Source organism: Antedon bifida, chromosome 8 (genome assembly GCF_963402885.1).
Source record: "Antedon bifida chromosome 8, ecAntBifi1.1, whole genome shotgun sequence".
In the NCBI taxonomy this organism is placed as follows: domain Eukaryota; kingdom Metazoa; phylum Echinodermata; class Crinoidea; order Comatulida; family Antedonidae; genus Antedon; species Antedon bifida.
The window spans coordinates 3,572,151-3,595,158 of record NC_136233.1 but is presented as its reverse complement, the minus strand read 5'-3'; the positions used below and the strand labels follow the sequence as shown (position 1 = coordinate 3,595,158).

At 32.6% G+C, this 23,008-nt stretch overlaps 2 protein-coding genes across 3 annotated transcripts; one reads left to right on the top strand and one right to left on the bottom strand.

Annotated features, from left to right (window-relative positions):
* Window positions 1-7,471: 7,471 nt before the first annotated feature.
* Window positions 7,472-15,183, top strand: LOC144850834 (bactericidal permeability-increasing protein-like). The gene is made up of 16 exons (XM_078708304.1): window positions 7,472-7,859; window positions 8,347-8,461; window positions 8,851-8,979; window positions 9,351-9,424; window positions 10,392-10,485; window positions 10,792-10,855; window positions 11,084-11,147; window positions 11,687-11,778; window positions 12,009-12,185; window positions 12,548-12,607; window positions 12,774-12,941; window positions 13,209-13,282; window positions 13,638-13,692; window positions 13,876-13,936; window positions 14,181-14,257; window positions 14,514-15,183. Exons 1-16 carry the CDS (start codon window positions 7,745-7,747, stop codon window positions 14,562-14,564), a joined length of 1,470 nt encoding a protein of 489 aa, XP_078564430.1. The 5' UTR covers window positions 7,472-7,744; the 3' UTR covers window positions 14,565-15,183.
* A 1,524-nt stretch (window positions 15,184-16,707) lies between these two features.
* On the bottom strand, window positions 16,708-22,876 carry LOC144850847 (neurotrypsin-like). Of its 2 annotated transcripts, XM_078708322.1 has the most exons (5): window positions 22,747-22,876; window positions 22,418-22,487; window positions 21,772-22,101; window positions 17,988-18,317; window positions 16,708-17,609 (listed from the first exon to the last, which is right to left on the bottom strand). In XM_078708322.1, the coding sequence occupies exons 2-5, from the start codon at window positions 22,470-22,472 to the stop codon at window positions 17,173-17,175; spliced, it is 1,152 nt and encodes a 383-aa protein (XP_078564448.1). In that variant the 5' UTR covers window positions 22,473-22,487; window positions 22,747-22,876; the 3' UTR covers window positions 16,708-17,172. The 2 variants fall into 2 exon arrangements, with proteins under 2 accessions (XP_078564448.1, XP_078564449.1); XM_078708323.1 differs by lacking the exon at window positions 22,747-22,876 and having other exon boundaries at window positions 22,418-22,692.
* Window positions 22,877-23,008: the final 132 nt, after the last annotated feature.

Genomic DNA, 23,008 nt, shown 5'->3' with positions numbered 1-23,008 from the left:
TGAGTTGTGCCTATTATATGCCATATATATATTATGTACAGTATATACTGTATTTCTATATACAGTGTAGCATTGGTGAAATTACGAACACACATCAAGTTATAATTTTTTGGCAATGATGACATTATCAAAATAAACTTGTGGATAACAATATCGAAAGATAATGAATTGAGCAATAAAATATTCCAATTGGAAGAAAATTTGGCACGTAGAAGCGCGGTGCGTGCTCTTTAAAATTTGTAAAACTTTCACGAAAGAGATGAAAAAATACTTCTTAATTTCAACTGGCCATATGATAACGTCACAATATTCGATAGGCTTAATTTTTATAATAATTCATATCTACATTTCACCAGCTCTCATAATAAGTTATAAACATGAAGGTCAACTTAAATTCAGAAGAGCTGTAAGGTATTCAAATATATGTTGTATGTGAAATTACATAACCACCGTTACAGTATTCAAATTTTAAGACGTGATGACGTCATCAAAATGAAAATATTGGCAACTCATGAGTAACATAATTGGTTGAGGTAGAATATATTAAAAATGAAAAGAAAATCGATCACAGATAAGCGAGTGCGCTCTGTTGAATATGGTGGTCTATCACAAAAGGGGAAAAAACCCTATTTTAAAAATTCATGTGGCCAAATGATGATGTCATACCATTTTGTACGTCTAATGTGTATACTAAACAATTGGGAGTCACCTTCCATTCTGAAGAGTTATATTCATTTTAAAAAGGCCTTATTTTTTACCATTTTTAACACTTTTGTACAATTAATGTCGTATTGCACTGCAAATACTTGCTGCGATGAAAGCCAAACATTACGTCAATGCAGACTTTGCAGATACTAAAATATTCATCTTTTAAATTATTATTTATTTTTAGTTTTTTCTACGACCTGTCAAATAACGAATATATTAAATTATCAAAAAAGTTGGCTGAAAAGCAGGTATATAAGAGTTTAATATTTTGTAGAACTTGCATGAACGTCTAGGATAAATAAAACCTGTAATTTCTAATCATTGTCCATTTCCAGGATGTAAACACAAAATGACTTGATCATATTAGTGCATGACAAATCTACTATAAATATATTTTAAATCTCTCAAAAACCACTTTTGACAATAATTTTTTATGAATATAATGTTTGTTATGGAAAAACACACATTTGTTATTTACTAATTTAGGTGTGCAGTGAATTCGAGAAGTATGTGAATGGAGAATTGTCCAAAGTTATTGAAGATTTCGATAGTAATATACAGTATAAGATTATATAACTTTGCATGGGTTATTTTTTAGTAGTTTTTACAATACAATGTAACAATAATTGTCTAATGCTTACAGTACTAACATCATGGTAAAATCTTAATCAGGCACAATATTTTTACTTGGTGGTACTATGGTTTAATAACAGTACAATTTCCTTCATGGTATTGGCATCCATGCTGCAAAGGTTAGCTTAAGTGGATACCTTTTCAGACTTAAGTCTACCACTTTAACCCTATAAATATACAGGCATATATTGGAATCATTCAGCATTAACATAAAATATTCTGTTATTACAAACTTTGCTTTTATCATTTTATCATTAAATCAGGAACTGCACTTTTTTCAAATACCGTATTTATTCGAATATGCAGTTTGAATAAATTATTCCCCTTAATTAACCCCCAACCGACACAAACCACCCCGGTATACGGTATACTGATGGTGGAAATGTATTGCTCAGTTCTTTGCTACTACTTGGTTTACATGTTTTAAGGTAGTGTTAGTTGTGCCATAGCACTCATGGTAACATTCGAGCAACTGAACTGCAAAAGTTGGTGAACATTTGTTAACCTGGAGCTGACCATAACCATGTCAGTTCGTGTTTAGTAATTATAGTAAACTTTTGTTTTGATCCAGTATTGAGAGGTGAGGCAAAGAGTTTTTTTTCAGCATAGACTTTATAAAGATACTGTATGTTATTTATTGTCTGTATAGTGCTAGTCCTAGTGCTTTTCATTTTCTGTATACTGTAACTGTGCTCTTTTAAAGTTTTTTTTTTATGTTTTATCCAGTGGTGTTCAACATTGATGAACATGCTTATATAGACTTATCTGTTTTGTCAGCTCCCAACTTCTCTGAAGAAAGTATTCAAATTTTCCACAAGGTACAGTGCATGGACACTTCTTTTTATGAAAATATACCTTCTTTTCATCACAGAATGTAGTGTTCAATTACAATTAGTATTAACCCAATGAAAAAATATCTTTGGCAATTCTCCCTCAAGACAAATTTATTAGGAAGACAAACAATAAAATTGTAAACATGTTTGTTTTTAAGGGGGAAGTTCTGTCACAAAAGGATCAAGAAGGTTTTCCTGGATCAGCTACACCACTTCCACCTCATACAGAAACATCTCGAATGCTGTATCTTTTGGTGACAGAGTACACCTTTGCTTCTGCAGCATATGTCTACTACAAAGCAGGAGTTCTGCAGTACAACATCACAAATGACATGGTATAATGTAATAATAACATGGCACACACTAATGACAACTAATGAATGAAACTAACAATTTGAAACTGATTCTGCTTTTTTCACCATTGTTTGCAGGTTCCGTCTCCATTTTCATTGAATACTGGAAAGTCTCCATTTAACATCATCCTTCCACAGGTTAGTCAATCATCAAGATCTAGGTCCTTTTTATAACTACAAACATCTATCGATACTGTTTATTTTAGGGGCAACTAAAAGTTTATCTGATGACATAGTTAAACAGCTGTAATTTTTGTATTTTTCACAGAATGGAAAATACTCTAATATGGACATGGTTCTTAAGTTCGAAGTGACCAATTCACCTGTACTCAATTTGACATCTGGAGGTTTGAAATGTAGCTTGATTGGACAGCTTAAATGTTACGCCTTTTTGAAAAACAAGGATCCGATATTCCTCTTCTCACTATCTGTGGTGCGTTTTTGTTTGATTACTGTATTTTCTAAAAATCGTTTATTCTAGGTACAGTAGCAATACATACACACTAGTGTGAACAAGACCTATAGCTTTAAATAACTATTGATTCGGTTTGTGTGAATAAAACTAATGTGAACCTGAGTCTGAGCTTTTGTCAGTGTGAATACAAGTACTGTACATTCACTATAGTGTGAACAAGACCTAATAGTTTGTAAACTAATAATGTTTAAATTGCTCCTATAGAGTATGAGTCTGTCAGCTTTTCTCCATGTGAATACAACGGCAAATGCATTTAATCTGAGCTTTACTCTTGATTCGTAAGTATTGTACCAAGAAAACCTGGAAGTGTGTGCAAAATGACAGTATAATAGGTAGTGCACAACAAAAGGATATAGCAGAAAGGTCGCATGTGTACCTTGATACATTTAATATATTTCACATCTACATTTCACAATGGACTGAACTGTAGGAGATTCACTTTTTCATGACAAGTAATTACATACAGTATTGGAATAAAAACTGATTAGATTCGTTGTAGACATGGGGTTAAAAAGGCACACATCGCCTAAACTTACCTATTATATCTAAACTAACAACATGCAAACATTTTTAGTTTCCTCTTTATAATTATAACACCACAAACTACTGTTAAAGTAAAAGAAGCACTATATTGTAGGTAAACTGTTTCCAGAAGAGAATTGTAAATTATTATAAATATTTATTAATTCTCCTCTCAAGGAGGAGAATACATAAGTTCATATCATGTAATGCTAATAAAGTATATACATTTTTGTGTTGAATACCATTTTAAAAAAAAGAAAATTTGATCGAGAGAAAAAAATGTACCCGCAAAAAAATTGGCTGCCAGCCAATGGGTTTTTGGTTGAATTTAACTGCTTTATTTTTTCATATTATAAGTGAAGTTTTAGTTTTAGTTAAGTTTTTTTCTACAAAAGTGATTAACTTTGTTAATATATAAAGTCTAATTTTATTAATCAATAATTTATAGATCTTTAAGTGAATTGTGTATTTTTTTCGAAATTATTTTTGTTTGTTGTTTATTAAATAGTTTCAAGTTGTCTGAAATCAAGAAGATGGACAAATCGGCTCGAATAGTGCCAAATGTAAGTCGAATACTCGACCCTTTAATAGTTTGAGATTACAGTAATTTATTTATAATTTAACAAATAATTGGAAATAGTAAAACTTCAATCTATAATATAATTTTAAAAATTTGTATTATGGCATTTTTTTTTTGTAAATCTATATTATTTGAAAACTATATATGCAAAAGTTTTTTTGTAATTTAAGTGAAATAGATTAAATACAGATTAAACAAACGCAAAATGTGTACATTTGTAGCACAACACTAAAATAAGAATTTTAAAACTCTGAATTCTCGAGGAGGAAAATGCTTATTACGGTTTATCCAGGTAAGCTAGACACGACTAAAATTGACTAAAATCTTTTTCAATGTTTGTATATTATTTAGACTGAGAATTTAGACGAGATGGAGAAAGTACTTAGTGGCATAATACAGATGAAACTGAATGGTGAGTTTTGTAATTTCATTTTCCCATTTTAAATTCATACTATATCCTAGCTCCAAAGGTTTTGAAACTGTGATTATTACCGTATACCTTACTGTTTCTTTTTTCTAGAAAGAGGTGCAAAGGGTATTCCCTTATCAACTGACAGATTTGAGCTGTTGAAACCAGAAATTAGTTTTGGAGAGGCAAGTACAATTGTGTGATTTGAAATCCTTTAATAATTTTATTAAAAAAGTATTTATAATAATCAGGGGATAATTTTTCCATTGTAGCGTAGCAAATAGCTACACCAAACTACTTTATTGCTACACATCTACTGTACTGTATAGAACAGCAAAAAATGAAATACAAATCTATAAAACTACCAAAAAATAAATTTAATTTTGAAATGAAATTTTTCTCATAATACTGATTGTAGATTGTGATTTGTTAATATTGTTTCATTGTTGTGTTTGAAAAAAACAAAACCGGTTTTATAGCAGTTTGTGCTAGTAGTAGAGGGATCCTGGTAGGCCCTAATTTAGTGTGACTATTAATAATAAATTTGATGACCCAAATTTGACATCACTACTGAGTGAATCCGTTGATGAGGCAGACACTACAATGAAAAAACTGCAGTAGAAGTAGAATCATTTTGACATTGTCCCTAATGATATACCCTATGATCAAAACAATATTTTAGTATTAAACTATTGGTATTATTTATATTAGGACTGACTGACTGCCACTTTTCATTACAGTAACCTTGATAAAGATGATCATAATAATAATTTAGTATTATTTTTATTATCTATTATTTGTTTGTAGTATTAAATATTAATGATTATGGTTTTTTAGGGCTATATTCTAATTGGTACAGATTTCAAATTGTTGGATGTTGAACCGGACATCAAAAGTTCTGATTTTGAACCGGCCAGTCCAACAGATGCCGAAGATTTAGATTTTGCTGACACGTACGCCTGGAAAGATGAACTGTAAAAATGTAGTAAGCGAGGGACAGACAGATTGTGCAGATGTATTCCTGTGTTACTAAAATGACCTGATTTCATTAAGAAGGAAAAGTTTTGTACACATTCATAAACATTCTATAGTACAAAATCCTGCTTTACCCCAAAGAACCGAGCTTCCTAAAAGCAGTACAGCTTTGTATTTAACTTCTTAACTATGATCAACATGTCCACCCATTTAAGATTTAATCAAACACTACTCCCAGATACTTAAAATTGTTAACAATCTCTACTTCCTTTCCTTTAATTAATGTATACTGTCAGACCAATTATGTTTTCGAAAATCAATCCTTATTTCTTTCGTTTTATTTACAGTACTGTATGTGTAGTTCAAGAAAATTGTTGCCATAATCGGTAAATTGAATAATCTCAGAAAGGTACAGAAAATAATCGTTGTTTTAAAGCTCAGGTACAGGCATGAATTTCAAATATAATATCTGGTTAATTGTACATAAATCAAATATTTATAACAGAATTATTTTCAACGAGCTCAAAAATAATGAAGCATAGGGAAACTATAGATCGATAATTATTGGAATGTGATCAATAGAAAATGTTTGCCCTGTATCTACAATTGTTTCGGTCAATGAATCTTCAATTATGCTCGTCTACCGATGCCAGGTTCTTGGGTTCAAATCCATGTTGTTTGGGATTTTTCCCTTGCAAATAAAAATTTAGATTTATCTACCGATAGGATTGGGCCGATTAGAATGCATTTGCCAACATTCTTTTACATATTTCACAACATTATAGAGTATAGATAATTTAATTTATTTTAATATCGATTGTACTGTAGTGTATTTAGGATATTTTAATATCGATTGTACTGTAGTATTTAAGATTTTTTAATTCCGATTGTGATATTTAGTTTAGTTGTTTTGTATTTTAACATGTTTTAATTCCGATTGTACTGTACTGTAGTTTTTAATATGTTTTGATTCCGATTGTACTGTAGTATTTAGTTGTATTGTAGTTTAACATGTTTTAATTCCGATTGTATTGTAGTATTTAAGATTTTCTAATTTCGAAACCGATTGTACTAAAATTTAATGTGTTTAAATCCAGATAGGCATAACATAGTATTTAATATGTTTTAATTTTGATTATACTGTAGTGTTTAGTTTAGTTTTTATATATAATAAGTAAGTATACCTACTTATAAAATAATAATATAAATTTAATTATTAAATAAAAGTAATTTAACATTGTTACAAAATCTTGGCATTCCGTAATAGTAGTAGTACCTAATAATAACATGCCTTATAAAAAGTACATGCTAGTTTTTGATGTTTTGTATTGTTCCTTGTAGTTTTTACTGTCTGTAGGTTACATAACATTAACAGAACAATTGTATTGTCTTCCCATTCAATAGACACCCTTCTCTACATAAAACATAATACACCACACCCCTATCATAATAATGGTACAGTCCATATAAGTCGAGGTGGCCGAAAACGGCACCTGATCCTAAGCCTGGCCTAAAACCTACTACTAGCCTAGGCCTACTAGGCTAGTAGGTCCTAGGCCTACCTGGTCCTAGCTAGGCCCTACTACTACTACTAGGCCTAGTAAATATAGGCCTACCTAGGGTAGCCTAACTAAACTAGGCCTAGCCTAGCCTACTAGGCTAGCTGGTTATGTACAGTATTAATAACGTTAATTTGACGATTTAGTCTGAATAAAAATCAATACATATTATTTATTAATTATTGATCTTTTTACTTACATGTAAAAAGCTATGGATTTCTGGAATATTTATCACTTTTATTTTAATAAAGATCTTTCTGATATTAAACTTTTTTTTCACCTTCTTCAAAAATCGCGCTGAGCTTTACGCCCTCAATACGTCGTCTACCGTGAAAATCACGTGGTTTCGGTTTTTTCAATTCGTCATCATTTCATGTACTGTCGCGCGTAGCCACGCCCACTTTTTCCTGATAATTTATGAATACAAAATGAGCAGTTTGTAAATAAAGTGTAGGGGAAGTCCCTAATTTTTACGTCGTAATACAGTAAAACATCAGCATCGGTTTTTATTCAGTCAAGCTCAATAAGGAAATGTGAACGGGTTCGTCTGAAAAAAGACATACATACTGTACAGATCAGAAGGAAAGAGGGGATTGCATTCCTAAACATCTACCGTAGTAATCGATAGGCTAGCTAGCCAAGCCACTGCACCATTTTTATTAGTTAGTCACTGTCGCAAGCCTCAATCTGGGCGGAAATGGATCGTCGCCTACTACTGTTGTGGGTGGTTGGAGCGCTTGCTATGATGGTAGTGGTAGACAGTACAAATCCAGGTTTACAAATGAAAGTAACTGAAAATGGACTAAAATATGGTAAGCTATCATGAATTTACCTGAAATTTAACCTAGACTATATCTATCTATATATAGGCCTACTAAACTATCTTACTATTAGTATTATTTAGGCATCTGGATTTCTGAAGCCTACTGATAAAGTGTCTTTGAAAAGGGGAAGAACACTTTTGTCTTGTGATATGAGGAAGTTTTAGAAAAACGAAAGACGATAATAATAATAATACTACTTCCGCCTACTGCCAATACAATTATATATGAGTTTCTATTGATCTAATTATTGCAAGCAATAAGAAATGGAAATTTTACTTTCGTTTTCACAATATTTTCAAGAAATTATTATATATATAACTTATTATTTATTATTTTAAATTTATTTAGAGAGGGTAACCCTACCAGCAGACTAGCTGATATCCAGGGGCCATGTTAATATTAATGTGCTGTATTATGTTTAAATCTTAATATCAGAATGACTGGTGATCAAAAATATTAATTTTAATCTTTTCAGTTAGCAAGGTTGGAGTAGAATTGCTGAAAAAGGACCTTGCTGACGTAAAGATTCCAGATATTTCTGGTGATACGGATGTCGATGTCATAGGTCATGTCACCTACGAACTAAAAAAGTATGAACATATACAAATCAAATTGTAACATTTGCACAGAAAAGTTATGGCTTTATCTAAGCAGAACAAGGCCATATAGGCCTACATGGCTGCATTCGCGTGAGCAACTTTGAGTGTTGACCAACCAACCAACATAGTGAGCTATAGAGTTGCTTGCACGTGACTAAAAAAGGAAACTTAACTGTCAAGATTTAGGTTGAAGAGCCCTGAAGTTTGAAAATTATAATGCAAAAGATTTATTTACTAGGACCTATTAGGTTAAGTTTGACACTTCATTTTACCATTTTTAAGCCCCATTTAAAATCCTGGAACCACTATTGCAAGTCTCATTCTTAATTGTTTAATTAGTAACAGTATTACCTTATTAATATCATTTGTTTGTTTTATAGTTTGAAGATAACCAGTTTGGATCTGCCAGATGCTACCATTACTACTGTATCAGATACTGGATTGAAGGCTAGTATTGCCAATGCTAAGATAGGCATACATGGCGACTGGAGTTACCATAACCATGGATTGTAAGTACTGTACAGTATATAACATTGAACAATATTTATTTGTTTGCATGGTTGTTGTAGCGTATCTAGCCTCCCTGTTTATTACACAATCAAGGGAAACCTAAATGCAGAAACAAAAGTGTCCCTGGAAAAGCATAATAATATTGCCTCTTGTTTGGAGGAAGGAATGTGTCCTCTTAATAGGGGTGTCCTCTTAATAGGGGTGTCCCAAAGGAGAGATTCTATCATAATTTTTGATAGTGTCAACTGTACTGGTGGCTAGGGCACAGTTAGTGGCCCAAGCCTGAAATCAAACGCTCACCGCCATCCCAGACACACAAAACAATTTCTTATTCATGTACAGATGCCTATATTTTTATTATATTTCCCAGCATTCATGTCAGTGATCATGGCTCCGTTGATGTGACAGCTTCATCCATAACACTCACTCTCGTTATTCAAGTCGGTAAGAATATTAATCTTTGTAAATAAAAATAATCTATGGAACGGTAATAAGGATATAGCTACAGTGTTGATGACTGAGATAATATGTTATAGTGATAATGATAAAGTTAGCGATAAGGATGTACGAAAAACAAACATGATGGTGGTAACGCTCGTGATAATAATTTATCTTATCTACAGTGTTGATGACTGAGATAATATTTTATGGTGATAATGATAAAGTTAGAGATAAGGATGTACGAACAATAAACATGATGGTGTGATGGCTTGTGATAATAATGTTAGTGATGATGGTACCATACTCAACATTAATCTATGGAACGGTAACAAGGATTTCTTATTATATTATTGTTTGGTTTTCTCATATCAATGTAAACAGTAAAAGTCAAATTCAGAGATTAGTAAATAAGGCCAGCAAAGTTATCGGTGTAGAAGTGAAACCTTTAGATGAAATGTTTAATACATTCATACTTCAAAAATTTGACACAATTATGCAAGACCCATCACACCCATTACATTCAGACATCATTATAAGTAGATCAGGAAGGGTTAGACTGACACAGAAACAAATATCCACAAACCGTTTCAGATTTTCACCAATGTACATAGCATGCAATTTATTTAACAAAAACTTTTCAAGATAGTCACTTGTATCATTTGTATTTATTTTTATTGTTATCACATCATATTATTTATTCTACTCAGGTACAAAACATATCTCGAAATTGTTAGCAATTTTGACAATAAAGTTAACTTGTATCTTGTATCTTGTATTGTATCTTGTATGTTGATATAGGTGTAGCTACAGTGTTGATGACTGGGATAATATGTTTTGGTGATAATGTTAGAAATAAGAATGTATGAACTTGATGGTGGTGGTAATGCTCGTGATAATGATGCTAGTGATGATGGTACTCAACATTAACAATTTAACCAGTTTATTTAATGTATATTTCATTACTTTTTAGGTGACAAGAGTGGCCAATTTACAATCTCAACCTCAGAGAGTGAATGCTCGTTCAATGTTGGGTTGTTAGATGTGGACTTTCATGGGGGCGCTAGGTGAGTAGCCACGATAAAATTGTCAGCGAGTGCATGACTTCTGGACAATATTGATTGTTCATTGTTTAAGTAATATGGAACAACATATCATGATGTTATATCACTACCATATTTGGACGTACCACCACCATGTTTGGAGACATCACACTTTTTTTTGTCAAACTAGTTTGATAGTGTAGACAGAGCTTGAGTACTGTACCTATTTTGCATCTAACTTTTATTGAAATTTCAAAACAATGTGATGATGTTTAATTATGATTGATTTTTGAAGCTAAACAATTGATTTGATGCTATTTATATTTTCAGCTGGTTGTACAACCTTTTTAAAGGTACTATTGGGGATGAAATTCAGAAGGACCTTAACAAGGAGGTATGCTTAATTCTAAGGCCTGAAAATAACAACTCTATTACTGTAACTGTTGTAAATGTATCCATCCCATATCCATGACCTTTGTGTGTTTGATCAGCATTTAACAAATTGAAATAATTTACAGTTTTAATTAGTGAGCTGTACATAATTTACTTTATTTTATACTATTTACTTTAGTATCTAAAAATCTGTATTTTCTACTAAAAAAAGAAGACAATTTTTTTTTAGATGTGTGGTGAAATCATTAAGGAAATCAATGGAGAGTTAGCCGAGGATGTTGCTGATATCAAATGTAAAATATAACATTTTGAATTTTGGATATGTAGTTTGAATATACTTTAATAGATATTAATAACTTTGATATTTGATCTTGCCTACTATAATGACAGTACAATAAACCTATTCTAATTATAAAACTAGTGAGCAGTAGAGCAGCCATACATCTGCATATTTCTTTTGCATTTCTCAAAATTAAATTACAGTAATCACAGGCCCCCTTAAAGCTCTACACTACTACACAAAAAAAATGTGATTTGGCCATATATAGACACAATGATGTCATACCACTACCATATTTGGGCATATCACTACCATATTTGGGTACATCACACTAGTTTGATAGTGTAGACAGAGCTTTATCAGTTGTAGAATTAATAAACTCATTTTACTGTAGACTACATGATATTCAAGATGAGCTAAACAAGTGGATTGATTATTTTTTTGCAAAAGATCCTCAATTCTAGTTTTCATGTATATTTCATTATTCCTGACTGCCTACCAGCAAATATCCACTATTGAGATTTCCAAAAATGTTATTAATTTTTTTTCCAGTGGTATCCAACATTGATGATTATGCTTATGTGGACTATTCTCTTGTGGCAGCTCCCAAGTTTTCCAATCAAAGTCTTCGAAGTTTCCACAAGGTATAATATTTTTTTATAGTTTACTGTGTGGTAAAAAGCTATGTATGGGTACAGTTAATACTATTTTTACATCATAGATACGTTAGCATCCTTAGCATTAGTATTGGTCCTGAAAATAGCATGGCTACTTCTAAAAAATGGGGAAAAAAAAAAAAATTGAGACGTGCCAATTACTGAAGACCAAAACTGATATCGGTGAAAGGCAACAACCTTTAAATATTTTGTTTCAGGGAGAAATTCTTTCAAGAAAGGACCATCAGGATGTTCCTGTACCAGCACCACCAATTCCAGCCGATACTGAAACATCCCGAATGGTGTACCTTTGGCTGACGGAGTATGCCTCGGCTTCTGCGGCGTATGTCTACTACAAAGCAGGAGTTCTGCAGTACAACATCACTAATGACATGGTAAGGCACTAATGACTTGCTAATGCACTATTGACAATACAGTAGCATAGGCGGATTCAATGGTGGGGGGCGGGGGTGTCAGCAAGCCCAATCTTTCCCCAATTTTTTTTTAATGTTAATGCAAAAGAAGGTCATCAAATTAAAGGGTCTTTTACACCTGCGTGGCAATAATTCGTTCTCATTGATTGCCGTTGAGTATCGTAAAAACGAAACATTGATTCACCGGACAGGAAACGTGCCGGAATAGGTGTGTGAAAGACCTTTAAGTTCAGCACATATTTTCACCATTTTTATGCTCTGGGCCCCCTAATATTAGGATTAAATATAGAATGAATTAATTTATTTATTATCATTGTTTGCAGGTTCCGTCTCCATTTTCGTTGAACACTTCAAAGTTTCCATTCAACAGCGTTATTCCACAGGTTAGTATTGAATAACTATTACTACTATTTCTAAATCTTAAAGATTAGAAAGTCTAACAGACACAGTAATAAATTTTGTTTAAACCCTCAGTATTCTAGATACCCTGGATTGTTAGTGGTACAGTATATAGGTGAGTGACTGAATAACTTTTGTTTTTTCTCTCAGATTGAAAAGTACTATCCTAATTTGGAGATGGTCATCGATGGCAAAGTGACCGGTCCACCTGTCCTCAATATGACCACTGGAGGCCTCAAAGGTAGCTTGGTTGGACTGCTCGACTTTTACGCCATTCAGAAAAACAAGACACAGACTTTCCTGTTCTCACTAACTGTGGTGCGTGCATTTCCGTCATAATGTACTTTTGGTAATCTTCAGTAGTTAGTTAGTGGGTGTTTAACATCTAAATATGTAGTGTGAACCAGACCTATAGGTTATAGTATGAATATACAGTACAAGAGAAATCAGCTATTGCTTGTAAACTAATAGTTTTTTCTTTAGTGTACAGCTATCAGCCTCTGTTAGTGTGAATACAAGTACATTCACTATAGTGTGAACAAGACCTATAACTTGTAAACTAATAATGTTAAATTCCTCCTATAGAGTATGAGTCTATCAGCTTCTGTCAGTGTGAATACGAAGACAAATGCAATTACTGGAAACTTTACTCTTGATTCGTAAGTAACGACTCTTTATATTTTAAGCTTGGTTCCCACTAGAACGTAACGCAAGGACGTAAACGCAACGCAAGCATTTTAACCAATGACAAACGAAGTTATAGACAGTTAGCAATCACAAGCGAATAAGCTATCGCTTGTGATTGGTCAATTTACTTGCGTTGCGTTACGTCCTTGCGTCGCTAGTGTGAACCACGCTTTACTGTGGATTTCAGATTTATTATGTATCTTGGCCTTTCTTCTGATATTTAAATTTTGTCCTTTTTTAGTGAAAAAATACTTTTAAAAACAATATATTTAATATATATTTGAAACCAGATGAAATTTTTTGAGAATATTTTCTTATATTGAATAGGTCTAGTTTCAAGTTGGCCAAATCTGCTCCAATTTTAGGCGACATAAGTGCAAATGTAAGTAACAAACATTGAATGAATATTTTTTTTCAAAAGCTTTCTTTACCAATGTTCTCAATTCTCAAAGAGGTGAGAGACGTAAAAGAAACACAATGTTCTGTAATAAATTTCAAGAGATGTAAAGCAAAGTAGTAATTCTATCAACTTTTAATATTCTTTTATTATTGTTTATGTATTTAGATCAAGAATTTGGACAAACTGATGAATATGCTATTTGGCATACTGATGCCCCAGCTAAATGGTGAGTTTTGAAATTTTATGAAATTACAAGTAAATACTATAATACACTGTTTCCGAAATGTTGTGCCCTAAAGGCTTTTAAATTGTGTGATTAAAAGATTAGCAATTACATTTGTCATTGAGAATTCTATGTATTTTATGTATAAACCAATCAAATGGAAAGGATTACACTTATGTGTTATAATTGGAATTTTATGGATATTAGATATATATTTTTTATTGGGAATGATGATGGTTTTTTTTAGCAAAAGGTGCAGAGGGCCTTCCAATACCAAGTGTTGATGGAATTGAGCTTGTGACACCAAAAATCAGTTTTGGAAAGGTGGGTACAACATTGTTCAAGTTTAAGACCATAACTAAATACTGTAGTAAATGAAAAGTTGCTTCGCCTCAAATCTAATCAGTGATGATGGTACGAGGGACAACAAGTAAAGATAATGATACTGATGGGGTTGATTATGATTGCAGTAATGAGATAATGATGATGACAATAATACTAGTAATGATATTAAGTTATTTTTTTAATATTGATGGTACAGTATTATGATTATTAATTATTTTTATTTTGTTTTTTTCAGGGTTTTATTCTCATTGCTACTGACATCAACTACACAGTAGCCATTGAATAATTCTACTTTCTAAGCAGCAGAGGAAAATTTCCACAAAAAGCACAGAAATCATGGAAAATACAATTTTATATGTGAAAAGAAAATATTTTAATAGCACATACTCTTATAGTGAATGGTTTTTAGAGGACATTTATACCAAAAGCACAAGTTCTTCCAAAATAGTTTTTTATTTAAGCACATGTTCTTCCAAATATTTTTTATTTTAACAATTGTAGATAACTGATGGCTTTCAAATTATATATTTTTTGTGAAGTAAGAAATCATGGAAAATACAATTTTATATGAGAAATGAAAATATTTTAATAGCACATATTCTTATAGTGAATAGTTTCATATGAAGTAAATTTTCTAAAAAAAATTATATTTTCTGTACATGCTGGTTGTGTCTTGTTTAGTATGTTTAAATAGATGTTTTGTATTGGGTATGCGGTAATAACAAATTTAATGTTTTTTTTAACTTCAGAGGTGCAAATAGTAAAGTAATAACATGATGTTATTTAATTAATAGTGAATATTTTATGAAGCAACATTATATATTTTTTAATCTAACATATGTCTAGTGAGGTTAATTATATATTGTGCATTGTTGGAATAAATAAAAACAAATATATAAATTTTAGCCTATATTTAATTTTACACAATTTTGAATTTGGAAAAAACACCTCAAGACAAAAGGTTCTGGTTACTGAAAGTTTATCGAACTTTAAATTTGCCCAGATACTAAACTAAATACAGATCTCTCTCTCTCTCTCTCCCCATTAAACTAAGTACCAAAGTCAAATAAGCACGAGTATATTCAATTAGACATAATATAATCAAGAACCTAATCTAATTTATAGGTCCATGATATAACGTAGACAAATCTTGATCTTAACTATGTAATTGAAGAACTCCAACTGGAGTATCACTTAATGTGTAGATAAAGGTTGGGAGGAGGGAAGAGCTAGCCAAAATTAGAGATTAGCTTGGTCGCAGTTGCGGAGTATGGAAAGGTATTCCAGTCTCTGATTTTATTGGGCAAGAAAGAGCTCTGGAAACTTGTAAAAGACGAAGACGATAACTTCTCTATATTGGTTAATGAAATACCGAACTGAAACTTGCTTAGAATCTAACTGGGACCGTTCTACCTATAGCTACTTCAGATTAATGGGATTTGCTATAAGCATTATCATTTTAATCCTCACTGCCAATGCCTAAACCAATTTGATTGAGACCCGATGAATTTCTAACTGCTAGTGCACTGATCCAGATTCCCCATCAAACGCCGAACGTTAATTTTGCCTCTAAATACTGGGCAGCAACTCCCGATCTCCAAACTAAGTACCGAATTAAATCAGCACTTAGGCATATAAATATAAACAAGTAAAATGAAACAAATATCATTCTGGTATTAAGCCTTAACTCCCTCCCCCTTCCCGTCCCCCTTTTAAATTCTTAACTAATATATAGGCCTATGCAGACATTATGTACTGTGTAATTCATGGATTTTGTCGAAAAATGTACAGAATTGATGTAATTATCAAGAGGGGCTTATAGGCATAGCCTAGCCTCGACTCCGGACCCAGCACCGCTGAGCTCCGGAAACAAGTAAACAAGTGTATCTTAATCGTCTTTGATATCGCACAGATCTCATTAAAAGTTCAAAATAAGCAAAAGTAAAACAATTACAAATGTATACATACAATATACGGCAGCGACTGTTATTGGACAGCACGGTTAATCCAAAAAGGAAACGTATTTACTTACCTTTATTCCATGGGTTCGTCTTTATAAATCCAGTAAGTTGTTTATAAATCCAGTAAGTAAAATATAAAGTGTACACAATCATCGAACAAGTTTTAGTCGGATAAAAATTACATGAAATCTCCATAATTCAAACATACAAATAAAATATACACAGTACCTGTAAGATACCACACTACTACTCAACAAGTCAAACTGAACAGCTCAAACTGAACAATAGCACATACCAAAATAGCAAATGAAACAATAGGACAACGGCGTAGTTTTGCTGGAATGCAAATTAGGAAGAATTAATTGAATATTCATTAGAAAAAGAAGTTTTTATTTGTTGTTGAACGTTGGGCAAACAGGTACAGAACGTCATTATTGCATTAACCCATGCTAAATATTGTAATAACTAAAGCAAAGACGATGTTTGTATTGTTTATATTAATTACTTTAATTTATTTGGATAATGAATTGCGAGAAAGTTAAAGATGACCGTGATGATTGACATGAAATAGTACACCTAATTATGATAAAATGGATTATGAAATATGTAGTAAACAATTTTGTTTTGTGAATTTATTCTTAATTTCTTGACGGATTTTTATTTGCTACCTTCTGTTTATTGCCTTACTTGCTATATAAATACTGCTGTTATTCATTCTTAAATTAAATAAAATTCATTGAGTTTACCAGTTTCCTTATTTTTTCTTCAGTGGGTGAACCACCACATTTATTAATACAATATATAAATATATCTACAAAATATAATAAATAAGTATATACATAATCACGTGTGTTTGAAACTATTGACGATAAGATTATTAAAACATATTGCAATTATTTAGTAAGCTGAAATGTCCATTATTCTGGAGGTTTACTATATATTTCCGTTGCCTTGGAATAAAGACCATTGTGATTGTATGTAAGATGGCGGCGGTGATTCAATGGAAGACTTTATTCTATCGTCTATCATAACAGAAGCATATGATGGGGGAAGGTCTTGAGCAGGCCCAGGGGATGATGACGTCACTACTGAGAATACGTTGGGTTGATATTGGTACTCAACACCTTCGTTAATAACTCTTGTAGGCTGAGTTGTACTTGCATTATTTGTTGCTGGTGACGTAGGCCTATTTCTCTTCTTGGCGCGGTGGCATATGCAGACGTAAAAGCAAAAGTAAAAAGCGAAGATTGAAACAACAGTAATAATAGCAAGAACAGTATATATTCCACTATCATCATCAACAGCAGAATTACCAGAAGTATCATCTTCCAAGAAATCTTCATCAGAAAAATCGTCATCATCATTCAATTCTAGGAATAAAGGTGATATATTGTGAATGCAGTATGAAGTTCATATTAAATGGCTGTCAATCAATGAATGTTGGTATTAAAGGTTTTCAATCAATTCAAATACATCCGTTACATCACATAGTATACATACATAATGGTTACACACATATATCCGAGTGAAATGTTCAGTTCGGTTTTTATTATAAATGCCACAACAATGGTTGTTTGTTTTTGTAAGATGTACTGTTACAGATTTAACTAACTTTATTGCACAGGTAGCCTAAAATTCTATAATATTGCTTAGTAATTTGGATTTTCTGATGCATAATTGACAATTTTTTTGGAAAATTTCGCCAGCGTTTCATAGGCGTCTTGTAAACTCATTCAACAAGGGCTTACCTTCATAACACTTTAATTTTACAGGATGGAAACAGAACGGATCGGTATACAAATTCTGCTTACAGTACTTCAGACTATCTTCAAATCCATTACATGTAAATTCAACCCTGTAGTTTACTGAACTGTCTGACACGTAGTCGCTGTACAATTGATAGCCTCTTGAGTAACCAAGCTGCCTACAAGCTACTTGTGAGTTTTCACCTGTCCAATCATTTATGCAAATTCGACCCCACTCCCCTTCATACTTTATTTCTAACCAACCAATATTCGATGAATTTTCCGAGGAATCTCCAGTAAGACGTATTGTATAATTTTCAAATTGCTGTTCATCTAGACCAATTAAATTCAATAACCATACATTAAAAGAAAACAAATTGAAATAGTTTACAAACATAAGCTTCGACACATTTTTTTTAATTCCCTGGGGGTTTTTTTAACCATAGAGGAAAATATGTTCTCCTTAATGGAAAAACGCAAGTAATTTGACAAACCACAAGCGAGTAGCTAGAATAGCTATATGCCTACAAGATTCTTAAATGTATATGATTGAGTTTTGTTCCTCAAAATCATATCATCACTGAATTTATTTCTATACATTATTTCCTGATCGACATTACCTGAAGTAACTAAAATGATACACGACAAGGCGATTGTCCCTCTAATTAGAAGCATCTTTCACAAATAGGTCTGAAAAAGAAATCGAACAAATGTATTATAATGCAAGTAAACTAGTATGTTAATATCTATACATTAGTGGAAGATCTATCTTTATCTATCAATATATCTCTTTACTAAAAAGTACTTCAGATCTATACTTTCAGTACATTCTTTCTAAAGTCCCAAATTCAGTGTAGCAAAACAGAACAACGTGCAGGAGATTGATCAAGTGACGGTGTCAGATTCAACCTTTCCAACGGAATGGTTTGCCCCGTTTAATAATATATGAAAACGATCAACTTAACTTACCGATGTTGTCTATGGTGATCCTGTCCAAGTTGTGATACGGATACTTATTAGACTAAGGCTTACATAGTTTCTTACGGTTCTTATATCAGGAAAATATTGTTGTATGTTGTGTAAATCATGCACGTCGTCCCTTTTACCTTGCATCCTGGTGATGACTTTTTTTTTACAATCAAATCCTTTTTAACGACTCATTGTGGTATTGTATGAATTCTTTATGAAAATATAAACACGTACATAACCATTTATTGTATCTATTTCATAAACCTCTGACATTTAATATCCGGGTGTTACATTCAAACAGGACTTCCATATTTCCCTTCCTATTTTTAATATTCATTTTTGGCAAATTGCCAACATTTATTTCAACAGTCATGGGAACAAATCCGGACATCTGGCTTAGTGACTGTTGAACTTTTTAACCTAGGTTTGGTACTCAGCTCATTCGTTAACAACTTCTCTACGATAATTTTCTTCTGCTGACGTAGGCCTACATTTCGTCCTGCATAATAGACAGACGAAACAGCACAAGCAAAGGGGAGAGTATATCATTACCATACAAACAACAACAAAAATTCATCAGAATCATCGTCATCATCCCAATCCCAACTTCCTTACTTGGTTTTATTAACTTGTTTATTGTCATACCAACTTTATCGATCTAGTTTGATCTGTCTAATCATCATTATTCTTAAAAGCCTAATAATAAACTTAAAATAGGTATACCATGTGTAACAATTGTCGATATAGTAAGTTTATATATATGAAAAAATGGGCAGAATAGTAATCTATCCGTATGGTAGGCCTACCCCGTAAACTATACTTTATGTGTATCTGATACAATACACTTATGCACATTATACCAATGTGTGACATATTCATATCTGCATACGTGCATGTCATCCTACCAAAATACTATCCTTTTTATTAATGTGTAAACTATTTATATCCGTGATTTGTTGTGCTACCAATATATATAATGGGTAGCACACACTTATGTGCAATATTATCAATGTGTAACATATTTATATCGGTACTTAGTTGTGCCCACCATGTTAGCGCCGTGCCTTTATGAGGAGGACGGAGGAGACTGTATCACGCGGAAGCTTATACCAACTACTACGGGTGAAAACATGGGTATTTGGAAACTTGGTGACCCGCCTATATATACAAGATGATGTTGTCATCTAATTAGCAAAATTTACGATCAACCTGAATGCGAAGTCATTATAAACACATTTGGGTAATTGGTTTATGCCTGTCACGAACTCCTCTTACGTATGTTTCCGAGTGGTTGAGTTTTTCCAAATGCGCCGAATTTGGTATACAGGTTGCCCACCCTATACAAATTCAATTTTTGATGGGCGCCAACCCCTTGGGTCACCTAATTTGCATAATTTAAAGCGGACATTTTCGCTTAAACACTCTATATCTCTGAAACTACTAGTCATAGAGAGTTGATTCCTCTTTACTCTAATGAAGTATTTTGGTAAAATTACCGGTTTTTAACTTTTGAACTGTTTTTTTCAGGCAAATTACCATATCTCATTATTTGGTTGGCGCGGAAACTTTATTTTGGTGTCAGATTCCTCAAAATATATATGTTACTATTCTGCTTAATAGAAGAAGTAAATAGAAATGTTTATGTTCTGAATATTTTTACACCTAAATCCACTCCCTATGTAGTAGTACTCTAAGTAGTTTTATGGATATCAAAAGATACTAAACTTAATGCAGTTGGAAATTGAACCTTAAAGGTCAAAGGCGTACTTCCGGACATTTTTGGATGAAATATTTCATTAAACTGAATAGTAACAAATATATTATGAACACTTTGGCACCAAAATAAACTGTCTGTGACAACTGTTTACTGAGATATGCTTTAAAATATGGGTCAAAGGTTAAAAATGGTACTTCCGGTCATTTTAGTAAAAAGGAATGTTTATGTTGTTCTGAACATTTTGACACATAAATTAACTCTTTATGACAAGTAGTTTAAGCGAAAATGTCCGCCAGTTTAAATTATGCAAATTAGGTGACCCATGGGGGTCATTTTGCTTGGCGCCCTTAAAAAATTGAATTCGTTGATGGTGGGAAAATTATATATACCATATACCAAATGTTGTGTTTTCGGAAGAAACTGAACCAAACACCCTTATTTCAGCCCCAACAACCGCCTCAATCACCGCCTCCACCACAGCCTCCCCCGCCGCCTCAATCACCGCCTCCACCACAGCCTCCCCCACCGCCTCCACCACCACAGCCTCCCCCACCGCCTCCATCACAGCCTCCACCAAAAACAGAGCGGGAACGTGAAGCCGGTGAAGTATTTTTCTTATCGCTTATACAGGAGAAAACGAAGAAGGGAAGAGCAGCGATGGTAAAAATACTAGTAAATATAATAATAATAATAATTCCACTATTATAACCATCACAAGTATCCAAGCAATCGTCAGCATCTAGGAATAAAGGGGATAATATATATTGTGAATACAGTATTAAATGGCTGTCAATCAATAAATGTTGGTATTAAAGGTTTTCAATCACTTCAAATACATAATCCGTTACATCATGGAGAAATAATGGTTGGTTACACACATTACATATCCGGGTGAAATTTTCCGTTCGGTTTTTATTATAAATGCCACAACAATGGGTGTTTATTTTGTTTTTGTAAGATGTACAGTTACAGATTTAACTAACTTTATTGCACAGGTAACCTACGTTTCTATTATATTGCTTAGTAATTTGGATTTTCTAATTGACAATAATTTGGGACAATTTCGCCAGCGTCTTTTAAACTCATTCAACAAGGGCTTACCTTTATAACACTTTAATTTTACAGGATGGAAACAGTACGGATCTGTATACAAATTCTGCTTACAGTACTTCAGACTATCTTCAAATCCATTACATGTAAAGTCAACCCTGTAGTTTACTGAAGTGTCTGGCACGTAGTTGCCGTACAATTGAGAGCCATTTGAGTATCCAAGCTGCCTACAAGCTACGTGTGAGTTTTCACCTGTCCAATCATTTTTGCAAATTTGAATCCACTCCCCTTCATACGTTATTTCTAACCGACCAATATTTGATGAATGTTCCGAGGAATCTCCAATAAGACGTATTGAATAATTTTCTAATTGCTGATCAGCTAGATCAATAACCATACATTAAAAGAAAAATAAATTTAAATAACAGTTTACAATCACACGCTTCAAAACATTTATTTAAAATTATCTTTTTTACGTCGTGCCCTCTATAAATGTTGTTCCCATTAGGACGTAAAACTATGGAGGAAAATGGTTTACGCAAGTAATTTGACAAACCACACGCCAGTAGCCAGAATAACTATATGCCTACAAGAGTGTTGTTAAATGTATGATTGAGTTTTGTTCTTTGAAATTATTTGGGCAAAATCATATCATCACTGAATTTATTTCTATACATTATTTCCTGATCGACATTACCTGAGGTAACTAAAATGATACACGTCAAGGCGATTGTCCCTCTAAACAGAAGCATCTTTCACAAATAGGTCTGAAACAAAATTAAATCGAACAAATGTAGTCTATTATAATTCAAATATGTTAATATCTATCTATCCATGGAAGATCTATCTCTATCTATAAATCTATCTCTTTACTAAAAGGTACTACTACTACTGTTTGTACATTCTTTCCAAAGTCCCAAATTTGTGTAGCAAAATAGAACAGTTGACCAAATTGACACTGTCAGATTAAACCTTTCCAACGAAATGGTTTGCCTCGTTTAATATGAAAACGATCGACTTACTTACCGATGTTGTCTATAATGATCCTATCTAAGTTGTGATACGGGATTCTTATTAGACCAGACTTATAGTTGTATGTTGTGTAAGTCATGCACGTCGTCACTTTTACATTGTACTTTCATCATGGTGATTACTTGCCATTGTTTCCTTTTATTATAATTATTTACCATAAAACCTGTCATGACGCATTTGGGTATTATACGAATTCTTTATGGAAATATAAACCCTTATATAACAATTTATTGTATTCTCTATTTCATAAACCTCT

Excerpts from the sequence above, each read along its gene's own strand:
- LOC144850847 (XM_078708322.1), bottom strand. The coding sequence starts at position 22,472 with ATGCTTCTGTTTAGAGGGACAATCGCCTTGACGTGTATCATTTTAGTT. Across the intron at positions 22,102-22,417 it reads TATCATTTTAGTTACCTCAG|CTGATCAGCAATTAGAAAAT; the intron begins GTAATGTCGATC and ends TTATTGATCTAG. Across the intron at positions 18,318-21,771 it reads AAAATTAAAGTGTTATAAAG|ATGAACAGCAATTTGAAAAT; the intron begins GTAAGCCCTTGT and ends TAATTGGTCTAG.
- LOC144850834 (XM_078708304.1), top strand. The coding sequence starts at position 7,745 with ATGGATCGTCGCCTACTACTGTTGTGGGTGGTTGGAGCGCTTGCTATG. Across the intron at positions 8,462-8,850 it reads GTCACCTACGAACTAAAAAA|TTTGAAGATAACCAGTTTGG; the intron begins GTATGAACATAT and ends TTTGTTTTATAG. Across the intron at positions 10,856-11,083 it reads AGAAGGACCTTAACAAGGAG|ATGTGTGGTGAAATCATTAA; the intron begins GTATGCTTAATT and ends ATTTTTTTTTAG.